Source organism: Fringilla coelebs (genome assembly GCF_963513975.1).
Source record: "Fringilla coelebs genome assembly, chromosome: Z".
Classification (NCBI taxonomy): domain Eukaryota; kingdom Metazoa; phylum Chordata; class Aves; order Passeriformes; family Fringillidae; genus Fringilla; species Fringilla coelebs.
Genome location: NC_140031.1, coordinates 70,216,607 through 70,238,639, shown reverse-complemented (window position 1 = coordinate 70,238,639; position 22,033 = coordinate 70,216,607). Strand labels below are relative to the sequence as shown.

General features: G+C 39.4%; 1 protein-coding gene across 1 annotated transcript in view; it reads right to left on the bottom strand.

Annotated features, from left to right (window-relative positions):
- The window catches only part of CAMK4 (calcium/calmodulin dependent protein kinase IV), a gene marked incomplete at both ends in the record, with an annotated part of 137,015 nt that overhangs the window by 65,212 nt on the left and 49,770 nt on the right, over positions 1 to 22,033 (bottom strand). The window contains one exon of the mRNA XM_084224737.1: positions 14,075 to 14,153. Within this exon, the coding sequence (XP_084080863.1) occupies positions 14,075 to 14,153 (79 nt within the window). The remainder of the gene's footprint in view (positions 1 to 14,074; positions 14,154 to 22,033) is intronic.

The window sequence follows — 22,033 nt, the reverse complement described above, 5'->3', positions numbered from 1 at the left end:
AATTCCTTTCTTTGCTTTGCTTATGTGCACAGCTTTTGCTTTGCCTATTAAACTGTCTGCATCTCAACCCATGAGTCTTCTCACTCTTACCCTTCTGATTTTCTCCCCATCCTGCTGGGAACGAGCGAGTGAGCAGCTCCATGGGGCTTAGGAGCCAGCTGGGGTTAAACAACAGAGGGTTACTGAGGATTTTTATTTTACCCTACATAAGTAGTTCTGTATTATTAATGAAGGAAAAAAACCCAGAAAACTATTCACTATTAGAGCAACTATTTTCTGCACATATGTCCATGCTTTCAATTTGCAACTGTAGTCCTTCAAGTGATGCATATTCCTCAGACTGAACACACCTGCATGCGAAAAATGCTGGTTACATCAATGTGCCTGCACTTGTCCTGTCAGTGATTAAATGTCTGGTAGATGTTGCCTGCGAATACCTGGGTTTGTAGAAGCTGAAAGACACTTATCTATCTTCATGGGATAGGACTGTTAATCTGTTAATTGTTCCATCGAAGAAACTCTACTGTTTCTGAAGAAAAGCACAGTATGTTTGCAGGGAAACCATCAGATGAATATGGCTGTATAAACTTCAGCACAGTAAATCACACCCTGGTAAATCAGATTAACAGGCCCTGCATCTTAAAATACAGGGTTTCAGTAGTAAAGGTGACCAGATGCAGGTAACATTCCCCAAAGACACAGGACCCACAGTGAACAGATTCTGTTACTCACCCACATTAACTTGGTGGTGAATGGATGGGTTCAGAGCCACTTACAGCTTGCACAACACTGGTCATTTGCAACAACATATTTAATGTTGTACATTTATTTATGTTTATATTTATTTATGAGAGTACAAAACAAGTTCATTAGAATAAGCCTCATTATAGGCTATGGTCTAACTACATGACTAATTTGGTTGTTATCTCTTTCCCTGTCTCATTAACACACAGATTTCTGCAAATATGTTAGAAAATTGTTGAGCAGTTTATGCAAACAAATTTAAGCCTATTAGGTATTCATGAATTGCTCACTTCAGCGATTCACTATTTATAGTGTGCTTCTGCCATTGTTACTGTTCCCAAAGCTGGGTGGGGGAGGACACTTTTAAGATGCAAGAACAATGTGTAAAATCAAAGGTAACTTCTTTTGTTTTTGTCAAAATAGATTCATTTATGGTTCTATTTATAAATCTGTACTTGCCATCTTCTTGTATATTCTTGCTTTTCAGCTATAACTGTTACAAATCCAAAAGTTCTTCTCTTCTCAGTGAAAATTTATTAATCCAGCTTTTATTCTGGGTAATGCATCCAGTATCAAACATCTTGGCTCCACATTCACACCATTCTTCTGAATAAACAAAGTGCCACATAAAAATTAGAAATGGAGAGCTACTTGCTGATAGGATGTTTCCTGTCATTCATGTTTTATCTTAAAATCACTCCAAATTCTCAGGAGCCCTCAGCTGCATGATAAAGATGTGGAATAAATTATATCTGCTTATATCATTAGCCAAGTGCAATGCTCGCTGCTAGTTAAGAAATTTCACATGAATAATAAGCTGGTCCTTATTACCCTTATTATCCATCCTTTTCTCAATTCAGCTTGCATGAGTTCACTACTACCCAATGCATTAATATTATAATCTCAATCACAGATATCAAATAATTCCATGTAATCAATGAAGTGGTTTTGTCTGGGCTGGAGTTAATTTTCTTCACAGTAACCTTTAAGGGGTGACATGCTGCACCACTCCATTTATGAGCAGTTACACAGATGGTGCAGGAAGCTCTGGGGGCACTGAAGCTCAAATGACATTGATTTATATTCAAAATATTCCAGGTGGGATAAAAGCATGACAATATCAGGTGCAACTTAAGTCATGCACATTTCCTCTTCTGAACCATTCTGGATCTCTCAGCCTGCTGCTCAAATGACCCCTGTACTAGGACACTTGCAATGTCTGGATTCCAGTCCATTTCTCAGGCAGGTCAGCCCCAAACACTGATAACAAGGAGTCCTGGAGCAATTTCTGTGTTGCTTGTTATTATCCAGAACCTGTAATTCTATGCTTACAGGACTCATACACATGGACCCCAAAAGTGCTTCAGATTTATAGGTTATATACCTTATAATCGGAATAACTAAATTAAACAGTGGAGCCTCAAAGGAAAACAGGGAAGAAATCCCATGCCGGAGATTTTCAGGGACTGAAAATGAGAAGTATTTTATATAATTGGAAGATGATGCAGAGAAGCATGTGGAAATGGTGAGATGGTTAAGCAAGGTAGGCAGACGTGAAAGCAAGCCTTTGTAACTAATTTAGAGAGCTTGCTTCTTAGATTAGGAACTGTGAGCTGAGATTCTCCTGTTAGCACTACGTGTCAACAAATAACACTAATAATTTACAGGACTGCTTTTGTTCCTGCATCTCCCCAATCCCAGTGGAGGATGTCTCACCTACATTAATGGCAGGATGTTAACGTGCCTCCTCTGCCAAGAACTATGAGTTGTGCTGGGAAAAAAAAAGACAAGTGACTGAGCAGGCTGAGAGCAGAAGGAATATGCAGTGGATTCCCTCCCCAACAGGTCACCTCGACCCATGAATTCAGCGCACAAAGAGCCACAGGGGGCCTTTCACATTTGATCCCTGATGCTTCATACAATTTAAGAGTAAATGGAGCAGATGCTGAAAGCAGACAACCTTAAGCTATGTAAACCTGAACCAGAACAGGTTTTGAATTTCAGACTTTATGTCTCCCTTTTTGGCCAGCGAAGTCACATACAGATTTGGCAAATCATACAATACTTGACCTAAAACCTGCCTCTGGTGCCTACTGTGTGATTTGGGTGCAATTTTGATATAGAAAAAAAAAAGAGAAAAGAAAAAAAAAAGAAAAGAAAAAAAGAAAACCAAACCTGTAATCCCTGAGGACCCCATAGGGGTGGAGATGAGAGGCCAGATTTCAGATTTTACCTGTGAAGTGAAGGATGCAGGGGGTAGTTGTTGATGTGCTATGAACTGCGGTACCAACTGCCTGGATACAAATACTTACAGCTCTATCTCCTGTGGTCCTCGTCCATAAAACATGGAAATGCTAATGTGTGTTCTCACCATGGTGGTGCAGCTGTAACACAGTAATGGTCCAAAAAGAATAACTGAAATTAGTCATAATGGTGAAGTGAATAATTTTCCTGGACTTCTGATTAACGGATTTATGGCTTCTTATTTCTGGGAGTTAGGGCTTTCATCTTGAGGAATTATGACTTTTCTCACAAACTCTTGAAAGCCATATCATGGAGTTATTTTGATTCATATTTTCTTACATTTTTACATTCAAATCCTACGTTCTTTTGACTTTGCAGTTTCTTATATTTTTACATTCAAATCCTGTATCTACTGTGTTTACTACTCAACCCAGGAACCTACAATTATTATCATGCTATTTCTTCTTGTAGTGCAGTTCTTTTATCCCTTTACAAACACATGAAACCTATATGAGTGTTATGTATCTTGCAGACAAAAATCTAAATTTCTGCAGGTTGATATTTGTGAGAGCGCTGCTTAGAAGCCCTCACAAGTTAGCACATCATGTAATAGTTGCAATTCTAACACAAATTTGAAATCAGGATTGTCCCCAACAAATTGTAGAAGAAAGAGACTTGGATATCACAGGACTGAAATACAAAATAATCATCTTATAAGTGCTATTTCTTGTTACTTACAGAAATGCTTTCAGCTCTTTTCAACTGTATCTATTGAAGACATACTTAGGTGGAGTTTGAAACATCTGCTTTTTAAATATATTCAAAGTGTATGGAATAGCTCTTTGGAAATGAGCAGTAGTATTTGAAGACTGCATAAAATGAAGGGAGAAGAATAACAAAGGAGGTGGGATGGGTTTTCCACATTTGTATGAAAATAAGTTATTAAGTTTTACTTATTTATTCAGAGTTTGGGTTTAGCTGATCTATTGTTTGTTGGAGGGGCATGGGTCTTTTGGGGTTGTTTTGTTTGGTGCTTTTTCTTAAGAAAGCCCTTTTTCAGTGACTGGATTAGAGAGCAAGTTTGGTTTAACAAAAACTTGTCACAAGCCTCACTCACACACACCGGTGCTGCAGCCGTCTTCTGTCACAATTAAGGTTGTATTGAACCTTAATTCTGGTCTTGAGAGATCCTCTGGTCAGCTGATGCATCTCAAGGAAACCAGACTAAGGTGCTGCCTTCCTGATTTCTCAAAGAAGCTTCTGTATCAGAGCCCTCAGACTGTGCTGCTTATACAGCTGCTGTGCTAATTTCCACCTTTGCTTTTTCATTCCTCCCTACACGTGGTTCTTTTAAAAGACATAAACAAATGAAGACCACCTCAGCCAAAAAGCATATATTTTATCTGGAAATAAGCCAGTTTGTCAAGTAAGAACATGCTGATTACAGAATCCTTGGTAAATAAATCCTCTCTTCTACAGATCTCAATTAGATTTGCCTCTCTGAGAGGCTAAAGAGAACTCAGTTTCCAAATAATAAGTACAGGATGACACATTTTAAGTCAAAAAATGCTCATGATTTATTCCAACACCTGAACTGCTAGCACTGGAGAAAGCACTAGAATTTCTTATCTTCTGCCCTCTTCATATTTTAGTGCATACAGTTTTTTCTTAATTTATTACTCTGCACCTTAGAATCTCTCTCCCCCAAAAGAATAAGATGTCACACCTGTGATGATAGCATCACACCACACACATCTAAAACCAAAAAGTTCCTACAATGTAGAGGAGGAACACTTCCAGAGAGCCCCAGCACAAGCCTCACCGACTCGCCACATATGCAGAAACCTGGCCTCCTCTGCTCCATCCAGGTACACCTCCAGATTCCTTTAACAGGCTGCAAATAATGAAAGGTTTCCAAAGAGGAGGGGTATAATCTCGGGATATTAATATATTTTAAATCGTAATATTAAAGATTATTTATATTTATCTGTAATAAATATAAATATTAAATATAAATATAAATATTAAATATAAATATAAATATAAATATAAATATAAATATAAATATAAATATAAATATAAATATAAATATAAATATAAATATTTCAAAATATATTTTAAATATAAAATTATTTATATTTAAAATATATTTAAAATCTTAATATTTTCCTCTGCACCACCGTTCAGAAATGCCATCCCTTTGTAGGGTGGTGTGGCATTAAACACAGCCTCACAGAGCAAGAGTTTCTGGTCCTAGCCCCATCCTACCCCCCCATATTTATTTGTCACCCCCCCAGGGTGAAGACAAATCACTGCAACAGGAAAGGAGCAAAACGTGCATGGAGAGGTTGGTGGGAGAATACCTGCAGCTGAGATAATTTCTCAGAGAGTTCCTATCGAGCAATTAAAAGCTAAATGTGTGTCATTTTTTGGGGTTTGGGGTTTTTGACTGAATTTATCACCCAAAGGATATTATTGCTCAGAACTACTTGTTCAACAGTGCAATGCAAAGTGTGGGTTGAGCTTCCCTGAACAGCGTCACAATGAGTTGAGCTTCATAATTTTCTCTTTTTATTAGATGATCTTTGTATTTCTGAAAAATAAGCTGTGAAGACCAGAAATGACCGTTTCTGAGTACCTATAAAATAGGTAAGGAAGAAAGAAATATAATACATAGTGTCAAGTCTTAAAATCTTTACCAAAGTTCTGACTTAGAAATAACACAGCAATCCAATCTAAATGGTGACAGAAAAAATATTATTCTATATTAAGTGATTTTTACACAATAACTGCACTACTATGTATTGCAGATTTTAAATAATTTTATGTACATAGGGCAGGCTTTTACAATAGTAGAAAGGGATTTTTTTTTCCTTTCCTAAAAATTGTCCTGGTACAACCTTTTGTTTTTTGCTTGTTTGTTTGCTTCTTTGCAAGGACTAAAATACCTAACAAATTTATTTTTCAGTTAAATTTCCACCTTCATTGACAGGTGCCTGATTTCACAGCTTCTAGAGCAAAACTCTGTTGGTAACTTAGTGCAGAAAATAAATGCTTTAGTTGTCTCTTATTTTGAAGAGAATTTAAGTGAACTTCTTGGTCCTACTTTACACACTATGCATTTGATAGACTTCTACTCAAAACTCATTTCTTTTGGATTGTAGTGAATCAGAAAATGGAAGCCAGACTCCCCCTACATGAGGGAAAGCTGAAAATAAGCAGTGGAAAACTCAACATTTTATTGCCTTATTTCTTTATTCAAAGTAATTTGGACTCAATTTTTTTTTTTTTTGTCTCCCAGTAAAAACATGAGAGTGTGAACTGCATATGTATATCTATATGAGATGATGACATGGATGAAGAAAAATGAGAAAGCCCAGAAAAATAAGAGGTAGTACTGCAGGTGGAGTGGTAATTAAGTGGTAGTTAGGAAATGACTGTTTCCCTTTAATTACCAAGCAGTGGCCTATGTGGTGTGCATGTGTACGTGTGTGTATGTGAATAAATAACTGAAGACAATGTGTGAGCTAGTTGACAAAAATAGTCCTTTTTACTGTGTACTGATGTACAGTGGTGTGCAGTTGATAGTTTTCATGTAGGGTTATGTGTGACACAATTCTTTATCTTTTTTTGAAAAATTTGAAAAAAAAATCAGAGTATTACACATTAACACAATGTGGGGAAAAAAATACCTTAAATGAGCATGTAATTGTGAATATATATCACATATTTCTAACCTGAAGAAAAAAGGATACTGACTTAGCATGTCATACAAATTGGTGCATTATGTCAGGCTCTTGCTTTTTGTCTGCTAAACTTCATCTCTCATAACTATCTGTCCACTATGAGTACTGACAGTTACTGCACCAATGGAGGTGGATAGATTAAATATAGATATGGATAAATAAAGATAGCTATGGCTATAGATAGCCATGTAAATATAGATATATACACATAGATGTGTGTGTGTGTGTATATATTCATATATAAAGTTTATAGAGAAACAGGCATATGGAGGAAGGAGGCTCTTTAAATATAAATCACATAGAACCACATGGCAATAAATAGAAGGTTTAATTTTACACCTACAAACACACATAATTTTATCCTGAAGTTAACATAGGAACAATTTACTAATTCTGGTGATGCCAGTGTGATACACAAGTCTCCACCCATTCCTCCCCTGACCCTTGCACCCTGATGCTTGTCTTCCTAATCAGTTGAGAAGGCTCAAGCAAAAGCAGTGTTCCTTTGAGAGACAAACCTAATCATTTGCATGAACCTCTTGATAACCACTTAATACCACCAATTCACTGCAACAGAAAATGAAAATCCCAGCCAACTACATTCCCTGTGGAGTTGGGAATACATCGAGTTTTAAATCCATATCATATTAATACATAATCTTCTATGGTACATGTATAGTTGTTTGTATATGTGTGTCTAAAAAACATACATGCTTAGTTATATATATCACAGAATCACTGGGCATGAAAAGATTTCCAGGATCATCAAATCATGTCTTTGACCAATCACCACCTTGCCAAAGAGACAGGAGCACTGAGTGCCACGTTGTCATTTCTGGAATACACCTCCAGGGATGGTGCTTCCACCACATCCCTGGGCAGCCCATTCCAATGTCTAATCACGCTTCTGTGAAGAAATGTCTCCTGATGTCCAGCTGGAAGCTCCCCAGCTGCAGTTTGAGGCCATTTACTTTCATCCTGTCCCTTGTCACCTGGGAGAAGGGGATGACCCTCATTCCACTACAACCTCCATTCAGACAGTTTTAGAGAGCAAAGCCATCTGAGCCTCTTTTTCTCCAGGCCAAATACACCCCCATTCCTCACCTGCTCCTCAAAGGACTTCATCTCCTTCCCCAGCTCTGTTCCCTTATCTGGCACTTCAATATCTCTCTTGCAGTGAGGGACCAGAACTGGACAGAGGATTTGAGATGCAGCCCCACCAGTGCCAGCACAGGGTGCCCTGCTCCTGCTGCCCCACTACTGCTCACCCCAGCCAGGTGCCCTTGGCCTTCTTGGACACCTGGGCACAGCTGGCTCACCTGCAGCTGCTCAGGACCAGCTCCCCCAGGTCCTTTTCCACCAGGCAGCTTTCCAGACACTTTCCCCCCAGCCTGTAGAGCTGAAGGGGCAGTTGTAACCCAGGGGCAGGACCCGGCACTTGTCCTTGTCCCATGGATCCAGCCTGTTCTGATCCCTCTGCAGAGCCTTCCTGCCCTCCAGCAGATCAACACTCTAATCTAACTTAGTCTCATCCATGACTTTGTGGAAGGTGCATCCTGATCATCAGTGAAGTATTACACAGAACTGGGCCCAACACCCATCCCACCACCAGTGACCAGAGGCCAGCTGGATCCAGCACTGTTCACCACCGTGCTCTGGCCATCCAAACAGTTCCTGACCCAGCCAAGAGTGCTCCTGCCCCAGGCGTGGGCTGCCACCCTTCCAGGAGTGCGCTGTGGCAGGCAGTGCCAAAGGCTTTGCTGAAGTCCAGGTAGGCACACTCACATTCACATCCCCTTTCCTGCATCCACCAGGCAGGTCACCTGTTCCTGAAAGGAGATCAGGCAGGTCAGGCAGGATGTGCCATTCCTGGACCCCTTCTGGCTGTGCCTGATCCCCTGTCCTGTATTTGCTCTGTGAGCACATCCAAGATGATCTTCTCCATCATCTTCCCTGGCACTGAGGTCTGGCTCACAGACATCCCTGCACCCATTTTCCTGCCCTTCTTGTGGATGGACATCACATTGGCCAACCTCCAAATGATCTGGGACCTTCCCAGTTAGACAGGACTGATGATCGGTGCTGCAGAGCAGCTTGGCCAGCTCCTTCTGCAGCTCCCTCAGCACCCTTGGAGGAATCCCACCCGGTGCCAGGGACCTGTGAGTGTCTGTGGCTCAGCAGGCACTGCCTCCCTCCTCCTGCATTGCACAGGGTCCGTGCTGCTCTCTGTCCCTGTCTGCCAGCTGGGGCTGCTTCCCTGAGCATAAGCAGGCCTTGCTGTAGAGGACTGAGGCAAAGAAGGCATCTGAGCCTTTTCCTCATCCTTGGTTCCAGTGTTTGCCTCTGCATCCAGTCAGGGATGGAGATTTTCATTGGCCCCATTTTTGTTGTTGATGTATTTATAAAAACACTTATTATCTTTCACAGCAGTGGCCAGAATCGAGTTCCATTTGAGCTTTCACCTTTCTAATCTTTTCTTTACATGAGCAGTGACATCGTTGTACTCTTCCTGAGTTGCCGGTCCCTCCTTCCCAATGTATATATAAACATATGTATACATGTGTGTGTGTGTGTCTATATGTGTATGTGCAAACAGTAATGCAATTGAGACTTTTTAGATGTTCCTTATAGACCATCATGATCTCCTTCAGACCCTAACTCCAGATATCCAACCCCAATTATCCCCAAGGGAAGCCTACTACCTTTGCATTTGCTCACTCTTCTTTCTGATCCACAGACATAAAGTATATGTTGTCTTCAAATTGTCTAACTTATTTGTACAATTGTATCAATCCCAGCCCAGCTATTTCCAGAGTATATATTGCCTGAAAGCTGTTGCTCTGTTTCAGATCTGAGAAAAAATTGATGGGCCTGAACATTTGTCTGAATTTGAATATCAACAAGTCTGCAGGAAGAATGCTGCTTCATATATACTGATTTTGATAAAAGTGCTGCAGAAGCATTATTTAAGCGTCACAAACTGTGTGAGGGAGGATGCCCACACATAAAGAAGAAGGAAATCAAAATGAAAATTTTCCAAAACAGTCTCTATACTTGTATGTCTCATTGACTGAGACAGACAGGGTCTAATAATTCATAATACTTAATTGTGCTTAGGGGACAGCATATATCAATTAGAACTGAGAAATATTAACCAGGCTTCATTCAAAGCATTGCTGAGAAGCAAATTAAATAAATATTATCTCATTTTTATGGATGAAAATGTTGAAACCAAAAGTAATGCTGGGAACATGCCAGCACCGAGGCTGCAGACAACCCAGCTCAGAATCCCATTGTCCTTTCAGCAGAGCATGCTGCTTTATTGCAGTAGCAGCTCCAAAATTACTTCAGTTGCAGTAGTTAGCACTTGGTAGACCTACAATGTAGGCAGGCACTTGGTGTCTTAGTTTAGAAACCATGCAGCAGAGTCCATCTGTTCTCATCACTATTTTTAAAGCAACTTGTCCAGACTCAGGTAGGAAATTTAAGGCGGAGGTGGATCTAATTTCTTGGAAGACATTCACCTACCCAGATTCTGAGATAATCTCCAGGCAGCTTAGCTTCCTCAAAACACACCAAAAGATGGAAAAGCAGATAAGAGACTTCATATAAAAAATAACCACATATATATGTTTGCTTCCTTAGAGAGCCTCATTCTTCCAATATGATCCACATGCTGTATGTTGTTCGCAGCAATGACCACTCCTGAATCACTGATTGTACATATCACATAATTTTTAAATCTCAGTTTAAGAGCAGTAAGAATAATTTTTGTAAAGTGTAGCCTAAAGATACTTCACTTTTCTGTAGCACTGAGTCATCAAGGACAGGTAAAATGCATAGTAAAAAGCAAAACAATCTCATATTTGCAATTGTGAGTGTAAAAGTTCACCACGGTACTCTGCTTATTTGATGACTTTTTATGAAGTGCTATGTGGTCTGCTTTTGCTTTTTTCTTGCTTCATGAAATATATTTCCCCCAAAAGAAATGACATGGTTCATATCTTTACATTTACCACCTGTGTGGAATTCAAAACACCTGCTAAACATAGCAAATGAGCAGGCAATACATTCCAGTTATGCCTAGGAACTAAGCACAAAGGTTAGATGAGGAAATCACAGGCAATATTTTTGCATGCTTATTCATCTGACCCATAGGTGTTGGGTTTAAACATTTTTTTTTGGTAGCTCTTAAGAATCATTAAAAATTTTATTTCTTATACATTATTGGAGAGTGTCTCTCCTGTTAATTTAAAAATCAACTTTTCTTTGGACCTCTTTAATCCTTCTGACAGTTGTCTTTTAGTAGCTCTAGAAGCTGAAGTTCTAACTTGCCTCTTAGTTTCCCAACTTTGACATTAAGACACGTCAGGTGCAAGAATCAGAGGTATTCTTTTAAGTAAATTTTATTCTCCATAAGCTTATTTAAAGGATTTTAAACTACTCCTAAACTTGGGCTTGACAAAACTAAAATCAAGAGAAAATAGAAGCATTCTGCTTCAATAATTTTGAAGCAGCAAAAATCCTTTTTTATTCCTCCCTTTGAAATTGTAGAAAATTTGTATTAATGGTTAAGAATTATTAAACCTTTCAACAGAAATATAGTATTATGAACACTTTCTTTTACTTTAGTCACACAGAAAGGTTTGTATAAATGTTTTGTTCTGTTACTCTTTGATGGTTTAACCCCTATTAAAAACTCCTAAATCACAGATGAAACCACCCACATCCCCCAGACCACCCAAAAATTAGTGAATAATCTATTGCTATTTTATTAAACAAGATGGCAAAAAAAGTATCAATTGCAGAACCTCCTAGGAACTCAAAACCCTGTACAAGCATGTATCTCTGAATGATAGGTCTTGCCCAAAATTTTATTTGCTCTTAAATAAGAACGTATTAATCATGCAAAATGAAAAATTACTCATTCTGTTTAAATGAAAAGAAAACTGATAACTATTTTATGTTTCTTGCAGTCAGCTCCTAGTGGGCTACTTCAATCCTAAAGGATGCTATGTTCTTACCAAAGCTGTTCCCATGGGACAAAAGTAATCATTTCTAATGCTGTACTTCAAATTACAGCACTTCAGTGATCTTCACTCAGAAATCTGGAGCTGCCCATCAGCCACCAGCCTCCTAATCACACCTCACTTGTCATCACTTCCAGAGCAATCTGGACCACCCTATCCCTGTCCCTCACCCTGTTTTTACAGACCTCTTCCTTAGAGAGTCAGTCTTGTTTGAAGCAGCAGACTATTTCCATTCAGACAGTCAGTTTGAATGGAAAAACCAAGAGTATTTGCTCTTTTGTCATCTTCCTTTGTCTCCTAATTTCAACCCATGTGCTCTCCAGAGCTCCCTTATGTAAATTTATGAATGGAATTGAAGAAATGGGACTCTACCAAAAAACAATCACAGGCTCTTCTTTTCTTCCCATCCCTTTTCCTCCACTGTGGAACTGCCATCCTTTTTCCTATTTGTTTTCAAAAAGGCAACAGGAAACTAAATCTGATCAACATTTTAGTACATGACTTGGATGGCACATGGTTATTTTTTATACTGAGATGCTCTCAGCAAAGATCAGACCTCCTGCTGTAAGAACACTCTAACCCAGGTAGTTCAGTCCCTGTGATGATAATTACATTTCCAAATTGGTCAGACACAAGCAGTGGCACATCCTTAAAGCACTGTCTCCCATGCTCTCATTTACACAGAAAAGCTCATTTGTCTAAGAGGATTACTTGTTTTCATAGCAAAACATCCCAAAGTGCATCAATTACACTGGGAACGACTCAGCTCTGTGAACTGCTTAACCACACTGCTAATATAACCAAGGCTGCATTGAGTGAAACTTATATATTATTGCTGATGTAAAAACAGCTTACATAACTTTTCCTTAGGTGCCATTAAAAACAAAAACAACGAAAAAACTCAAACCTGTGCTACAGCAAGTCTACCAAAGTCTAAACTGCCTAGTTTCAGACACAGAAAAATAGATCTAGCATAAATACATAAATGTGACAATCGTAAATACAAATTAATCCCCATGAAAGCAAAAAAAATCAAAAGGCAGAGAAACATTTTTAAGAAATTTAGTTCTTCCTATTGCATTTCAGAATGAGAATTATAGGACAGTATACTCCTAAAACATTATGAGAATCGCTGGCATAATGAACAGACGAAACCTCAAAAAATTCTCTGCCCTTCCACAGGAACAGCTGACCACAAGCTGCAGCAATGCACACGCTCTGCTTCTTCCAGAGCACCAGATGCAAATGCAAGAGCAGCACGCACAACTGAACCTTTGTGCCAGCTTAAACCTTGGCTGGCGTTCAAAGACGACAAATTAATGCCAACATTTTACTCATGTGAAACCCACTCGTTACATCTGGCACTGAGACCACCAGTGGAGCCACCATTTGGACGTGGTTATGCCTACCCACCCATCCTTATGTTTCTACATGGGAAAGTTCCTGAGCATTATGGAATAATGAATGTTCTAACACTGGGATAAACTGAATCAAAACCATTCATGAAAAAATATCGTGTACAGCAAGCCTCACAGCTTGCTTGCTTTCTTTCAGACTTCTCCTTCCATCCTAGGAATGTGAACTGCTCTACACCATGCCCAACTGTGTCTTTCTGCATGAAGTCACTCAGTCCATAACTTGCCTTTCTTCTCTTAGGCTCTCTTCTTGCTTTCCACCATCTATTTTTCAGAACACACAAAAATAGCTGTAGTATAAGTGCGACATATATGGAGTTCTAAAAATAAATTGTCACCTCAACTGGTTCTCTAGCAACTTCATGGTGGTAAAAAAACCCACTACAATATATGTAATTTTACTTGGGTTTGAGCTGGTGTTTTAATCAGTTTCTGAAAAAAGATTAATTGTGTCACGTCATTTTTTGAGCAAAACAATGCATTACATCAAAGACAAAACACTGGATATTCAAATTTTTCAAGGTGTCCTTTTTTGGTTTTTTTTTTTAATGAAAGAAAAAGACATATTTTTTTCTTAAAGTTTTTTGCCAAACTGAAGTGTGTATGGACAACACCAGCTGAAGGTACAAGCCAGATTTGTGGGGATGAGGCATTCTCTCTACAGTACTGTTACCTCTAACAGCTGTTTTAGTGATGAGGAGCCAAAGCTCACACATGGAAAATACAAGTTCAGCAGCTTATAATCCTAAATCTAGCACATTTTACCCACATGAATAAACTGCACAAAAAAACCCAACAAAAAAAAAAAGGAAAAAAAAAAAGAAAGAAAAAAAAAGCCCAGAGATAATCCCAAACATATTCCAAAGCAAAGCAAAACAAACCAAAAATGACTTACTGTCTTCTTCAACATTTTGACGGCGTAAGGTTTCTGGGTCCCTTTCTGCCTGCATCTGTAGACAATGGATGTAGCCCCACTAAATTTAAAATAATAAAAAAAAAAAAAAAAAGGAAGAATAGTTGGGTTGTACATACAACTCTCCAAATCTGTCAATAAACAGAGTTGCCTACATTTTCTACTCGTCCCAGTTTGGGCAAAACTATCTCACTTTTCCCCACAGATGCAATAAACCCTCCCTCCCAAAACCCAAGAAGCATCAAAACCCCTCTGTGTTTAACAAGAGACCTTCAGCAGTTACTCAGCCAACAGAAGTTGCAGGAGTTTAAAACATCCTTCTTGGCCACACCTTTTCTGCCTCGTGGCAATCCCTGCATGTTTTCTTGGATAATCAAGTCACCCGTCTTGTCTTTGTTAAGGCAACACGTCTGCAACAGTAAGTTACACTGGGGGGCCTTCTCACTAATTGCTGATGACAGCAATGGTGAAACAGAAGGGAAAATTTTTGTGCTGCTCCTTGCCCAAAAAGTCAAATTTTGCACCAAATGGAGGAGGCAGCACTTTATGTTAATTCAGTGGAAACTGGTGGGACTTGCTCACAGCAAAAGTGGACTGGGCTTACACCTTCTGCTTGCCTTCAAGGTGCAATTATTTGAATGTGAAAAGTCTGAGCACTCATGACATTATGGTTCTGGATGGGAGGCACCTCTCTGAGTGCACAGCTGGGGCAGACGGTCTCCAGAGGCAGGCTCAACTTGCTGTGCTCTACTTGTTGCTGTCAAGGAAAGGCCCTGTGCTCTATGAATTACTTAAAGAGAGGCTGAAACCTCTGGCAAGCTCACACTGGTTACAAACCACCCAGATACCTTTGTGTTCTACCCAAAATAGATGCACTGAAGCACCATCACTGAACTTAAGGCATTTTTGGAAACTTCTTTCCCTCAGACCCACTCCAAGACCCAGCACTTCTAAGTAGCTGCATATTTTTAAGGTAGAGGGGTTGGCAGCTGTCATATATGACCTCCTGAACAACCACTGGAGAAGTGCATACAGCAGCTCTGCAGTGAGGGAATTCTCATACACACCAGATGCCAAATTGCACTGCAGATCCCTCTGAACCAGGAAAAACTCACCTCAGTGAGTCCACAGGAGACAACCATGACAGGACCAGCTTTCTTTTAAACAGCAGAATGGCATAGCCACGCTTGACTATAGGAATAAAGCTGTGGCACAAGGTTCATTATTCTAGGCGCTGTAAAGAACTGCCACGGGTGCCCTGCTCTTCTCCTTCCTCAGCATGGGCCAGACAGGTGCCACACAAGGCTCTGAGTAGGAGGCACATCCCTATTTTCATAATTTCCTGAGTGAGCACAAGAGCCAGCATTTGATTGAGAAGATTTATTTCAGAAAGACCTCTTCATAAGGAAGGGTCACCCGTGGCAAGGGTTATGCAGCTCAGTCATCTGAGGGCTTCTCTGCAGCACATATAAATTAATCTTCACTTCATCTCAAATGCTAAAATGATTTGTCTCTCTTAAAAGTATATTGATAAATGTGTGGGAGTACTGAGAGCTTCAGTGACTCCCAGAATCATTACGTGAATTTAATTAGATCTCATCTCCTTAGCCAAGTCTCCAAAGACTCTATTTAGCAAGAAGAAAAAATATATCACGTTAAAAAAACCCCTCACATCTTTTGAATACAACAAAACTGTAGATAGAATTCAAAGAATGTGCTGTGATAAGGTTTATATCTCCAGTACTTCACTGCAGGATTGCAATGGGGAAGTCAGTGCATAACCTTCAAATCATTGCTGTACCCTTCTTCACATACACAGAGCGCAGTATAAACTCATTAGTTTACATATGTCCTTACAAAGTAGGCAGCAAACTTTCTCGAAATTATTGTATTTGAGTGCAGAATTAGAGTAGCTAGTTAGCAGCAGCTATTAATCCAAATAAATAGATGACCATTCCTGTGCAAATCTCTTGATGTTCACTGCTGCTGTGGCCATGGAGGGCAGTCCCTGTCTCTCAGTAAAGCTACTGTCAGTATTTGCATCACCAGTTTGCAGTGTCTTCCATGTAAATAAGAGCCTAGCCACTAGAACACCCCAGATTATTTAGCTGTCTTAGTGATGAGATGGACATCTCCAACAGGAAGGGTAGATAGCATCACACCACCCTTTACAGTTCATCTGACCCGTACCCAAACCTGGAAGACAGGCAGCATAACGCTTGAAAGAGATGTAAGACAGCCCAGAGAGAGAATCCAGTCAAGCAGTTTGACATCAGGCTCATTAGTCAATATTCAAAACACAAGCAAAGGTGCTACTTTGGAAATTATTCTCTATTGTACAGATTTCTGCATATCCCTGAAGCCCTAATTTGGTGTAAAATTGATGACAAGGTATCGCAAGACTTGGGAACACTTTAAAAGATTTTGCATCTGATTTACATGGCTTTGCCCAGCTCTGACACACTTGCTTTCACCAGCCAGGAGAGAAAACAGCTAACATTAGCTAACAACCAGCTCTGCTTTCCTCTTCCACAGCAGAAACCAGTACAGGAAATCAGGAACAGGATGGCAACCTGCTTACACCATGCCTGGTGCTAAACGGCAGAGAGCTATTCCTAGTACAGACCTGAGTCCTGTTTCTTTGCTGGTTACAGGGTATTTTCATTTCTTCACAATTAAAAAAAAAAAAAGGTAATGGGGAGGAGTGGCGCAAGCAGAAATCAGCCTATGGATCTTAATGTGAATGCACAAACAGAACTGCCTCATGTAAATCCGGCGGTTTGCTTTGCTTCTTATTTTGGCTTCCTGCTGGAGCTTTCTGCTGAATCAGCACATCCAGCTTTCCTGAGTGACTGTGTGACTTGGAAGGTCACCAACTGAAGCAATTCAAGCTTTCATCACCAAAGTGCAGTGGGAAGGTTCAGCTGCAAGACTCTCATGCGAAGCTGAGACACAGGAGAGCTGCTAATTGTAACCTCTGGCCCCTACCCTAAGTTCCTGCAACATCAAACCTTGACTGCCATCATCCGGCTCCTCACAACTGAAAACTTCATTGACAGGTTTTGTCAGAACACACAATACACAGAAACCAGGAATCCTTGTGGCAACATGCCACTTCCCTCAGGCATGGAATTCATGGCCAGACAGACAGACCTGGAGCCTCCCAATGCCCCATTCTCCGCAAGGGGTGTTTGCTTCGTCCGAAGGATAAACCTAAATTGTGCTATAGAAAGATATCACCTATACTCAATGGGTTAGGCACTTATTTAATAAGCAGCAGACAAAAAACCTAGAGAATATTTAATCCTACCCCATTAACAATTTACATGGGAGAGACTGAGAGGGCCCTGAGCCCAAACAGCTGATAATCGCTCGCAGAAGTGCAGAGTATGGCTGACAAGTGACCCATCACCAATTCAGGCTAGAAACCAGAAATCATGTCTTCCATATTCCACAAGATTACTCACTGTATTGTGTTTGCCTATTTAGAATTGATTCAGTCAGCTTTTGCCTCTTTGTATTTAGTGAATATATGCAAATATATATATCTTTGTATATATGAATACACATTCATATGCATTATTTATTATATATATTTGTGTTCGTAAGTGTGTACTTATTTACTTCTAAGCAAAATTAGGCTTAAAGGAGCATCCAGCTGCTGGTTTTTTTGCACCTTTGCCTGGAAACAGTCTACCTGAATTCAAAACATAAATTATTTGAAATTGGCTGGAATAAGAAAAATAGGGGGGAAAAAAGAAAAAAAAAGGAAAGGAAAGGAAAGAAAAAAAGGCATATTCTTGGAATACGCAGTTGGCCAAGTTAGAGAATGGTAATTAGAATTGTTGAAAATATTCTCTTTTACTCACACATATATTTCAATCTGGAAATCTGCTTAATGATTCTGGTAAAGATTTACTTTTAAAAGCCCAGGTATAACTGTAATCATGTTAAAGAAGAAAAGCAACAACAAGAGATAATCTCATTGTGAAGATGCTTTACTACAAAAATATGTTTCTATATATACATTTATGTATTGAACTTAGAAAAAACCTGAAAATAATTTATGCATCTTTACTGCTTGGTCATAATAGACAACAAAAACACTCACTTTTGTGATGCCACCTACAATGAAGGCAATGACAGCACATAAGAAAGCTCATGATGTTCTGTGCATGGAATGCATCACAGCTGAGGCACACACCCCCAGTATTAGCACAGAAATAGTTTTCCTGAAGTACGAATACTTCAGTGGCATGATAAATTCACTGACCCATTAGTCAACCAATGTAAGTGTGTGCCACTAAATACATCAAAATAGACTCAAATTCAATAACTGACCTCTGTATGTGTGTTGTCTAACATGATTTTGAAAAATACTTTTTAAATATTTAAAATGTGCAAAGTTTTCTGCCCCCTCCCCACCCACCCCTCAATATACACTTGGTTGAGCACTCTCGATTATTTTTGTTCTTACTATTCTCAGGTGTTTCTGAGCTTCCAATGATTTCAGAAAGACAATGTTTTAAAGGCTGGGCAGCAGCACCACCGTGCCCTGCCTGTGCTAAGGACTCCAGACAGCAAGACTGAGAGAAAAGGCACGGCCACACTGCAAAGAGATGCAGTCAAAAATAGTGGTGTCAGCACAGATGGAAGGAAGGCAGGGACGCCCAGGAGGGGTGTTAAGGAGGTGGAAGTGATCAGCAGAATTTGCACATAAAGGAGAAAATGGAATTTGCAGGATCCTGCAGCGGAGCCTGGCAGAGAGGGAAAATACAAAACAAGAAAAGACAGAATTTGACCCAGTTTGGAAAAAGCATTTCTTCCCTGAAACCCACAAAAAGCTTCTGCCTCTGAAACAGGAAAGGCAACCAAAATGAAATGCAGCCATATGTTTATTTGGCCACAGGTAGGTAGTAAAAGTAAATTCTTCAAGCTACAGCTTTTAAAATAAAATAACACTCATTGGCAGTAATTTCACTGTAAGAAGGAAATTCAATCCTTTCAAAAGTAGGTCAGCATTTCCACACCATGCCCACTCATCCTGGATTTTATATTGCCTTTGAATCAACTCGTTACAAATACAGTCCTCAATGTAATCTCCTGTAAATTTCATTTGGATTAAATTCCTTAAGTTCTGGATTGATTTTTAAAAAATAAATTGGTTTGTGCTTCACGCAGTCAAGCAATAATTACACAATCAAGTTTGTCCAATAAAAACATGTGAAAGAATGGTTGGTCCCAAGAAAACTGTACCTGGTACAAAGCCATGGAAATCTGTGCTGCCAAAACTGCAGCAAGAGATGAAAGTCCACTATAGGTTTCCACAAAGAATAGTGATTTCTTTGTATAGTTTACAGAAGTATAAAGTTAAAGCTCATTAATTTATCTTTTCTCAGATATACAGTAAAAGGTCAAAAGGGATTTATAGAAATGAAATTAGTATTCCTAGAATTCCAAATTAAACATCCTGTTTGTAGTTAAAAGACTGGAAAGAAAAAACAAAACAAAACAAAAATGCCCAAAAAAAAACAAAAAAGAAAAAAAGAAAAGAGAAAATCTATTAACAGTGAGAGGAATTAAAATTAGTTTAAGAGTGCATATTCCATGGTATTACCAATATTGCCTTCACTTTAAAAAATACATACATGTAAATTTGGAAATTCCCACAACTTGCATTTCATGTAAAAGTATCACACAAACTCTTTCTACAGTAGTCTAACAAACAATTCTTAAATTATTTAAATCTAATCTCAAAGCTTCTTCTAAATATCAATATCTGCATATACAGGGCTTGCAGGCAATGGCAAGCCACTGCAGCCCTCCCTTTTTCCTCATTATTTCACGACTTGTAAACAGAATGGAAAATTTCATAAAACATATATCATTTAGGAGCAGCAAAAAGCCTTGGATTCCCACATACTACGAGGAATAAAACAGATCTTTAATGAAGGCAAGGTTAGTGGAAAAAATGTACATGGTTCTGAAAAGGAAATCTAATTCCATTGCATTCCAGAGTTCTGGCTGGTTTGATTTTTGGAATGAAAACATCCATACCTTTTCAGTTTTTTGTTGTTTTGGTTTGGTGGGCTTTTTTGTTTTTGTTTTTGTTTTTGGGTTTTTTGTTTGTATGTTTGTTTTTGTTTTTTGTGGGTTTTTTTTTACTTTTAGATGCTGAGTGGATTTTCTAATATTTGAGGTGAAAGGACTTTTCAGCAATTGTTCAGGCTGGCCTCCAAAGGCAATGCAATAGTCCAAAAAGATATCTTTTTACATTCAGCCTTCACTGCATTCAGCAGATGAAAGGAGCCTTAAGTAAGCACAACAAAAGACATACACCATTAAAAAAAAAACCCAAACCTGTAATCCAACTAGTGTTTGCTAATATTCTTGAACCTGTAAATGCCACACATGGAAGTTTGCAGAATTATAATTCTTTTGACATGGGGTAGGTTGGCTGCTGAAACACTAATTAAAATGCAGCAGTTCAAGCCACTCCTGCAGTGGTGGCTGGACCAGCAGCCGAAAATTCCTGCTGGGACTGCAGCAGCATATTTCTAACTTGCTTCCAATGATGCTCCTCCCTCAAGTATTGCAGGAAATTTATAGAAAAGGGCCTCTACCCCACAGAGAGGCTAAAGACATTGCTACACCTAAAGGTAGTACCTTTTTAAACTGTGGGAATTCAGTTAGGTGTCACATTAGCTGCATTCTTTCACATTAACATTAGATAATTTCCCCCACATCAAATGCTACTTTTTAAATTTCAGTTTAGCTAGTAGGTAAATATTAAGAACAAGAAAGAGACCCCCAGCTCTGAGTCTGGCTTCCCTGCCTTTCATTGAGTGGAAATAGCTGACCCAAACTTACAAGCAAGAATCATTGTCTCAAGCATTAATTTGAAAAGCACAGAAGCAAAACTCAAACTACGCTGAATTCCAGAGGTTATTGCTGTACTCTGTGTACATTGCTCTCTTGAAGTAACCCATCTTTGTGAAATTTGGGTTCCTAAACAAAACTTCAGGTGTGATTGCTGAAATGCAGATATGAGGCAAAGATTAAAGCACTTCCTGCAGCACTGTGTAAGAAAAATGTATAGAAAATACATTCACTGTTACTTCTTTTTCCCTTAGCCCCTCTAATATGCTGGGTCAGACCACACATTGGAATAGCTGTATTTCTAAAACAGCATGGGAGTTCTCAGTAGGAAACTCAATTTTTTTCCTACCAAGTCAGAAAAAACATGTCACTTAAACTTGGCTGAAACTGAACTTATAATATTGGGGAGTTCACCTTTCAACATGAAGTCCAACAGACCCAGAGACTGATCTTTAATATTTTATTTGGAAATTAGTTTTCCTTGAGAATGTTGCTCTCTTTTCAGGGATGGAGAGTTCTTAGCTACCCATGTCTAAGCCATTTAGTGAAATGAGGAGAGCAAAGAAAAGAAGGTGGAAGAGTGGACCAAGGGAAGCCATGCATGTTTTTGTCCTCGGTACTGAACTTTGGAGACAGCGAGGCAAATCTTCCAACACATGTGCTCACACTATGTGTGCAAGATGCAGCCCCAGACCCTTGGGCTGGCAGCCTCGAGGGTTCTCCCACAGCCACAGGCAGATGCTGTGCACAGAAATGCCGTGACTGGCCTCCCCAAGCCCCACACAAACCTGACAACTGAAACCACCCAGTGCACTCACCCCTCCTGGGAATACATGTGCCTTATTTACAGCACCACTTCAACCCCTATCTCCTAAGCACTTTCTCCCCTCCTCCTCTTAAAAGATACCAATGAAGAATAAACATTATTTATTTAAACTTCATGAAGAGCGCATGTGAGGAGAGAAGAGTGCTGAGCAGTAAAAACTTTGTAAAACCTTCTGTGTTACAAGCCTTCCTTCCTGGCCCATTGCAAAATTAGCTGCCTGTTTTGGGTTTTTTTTC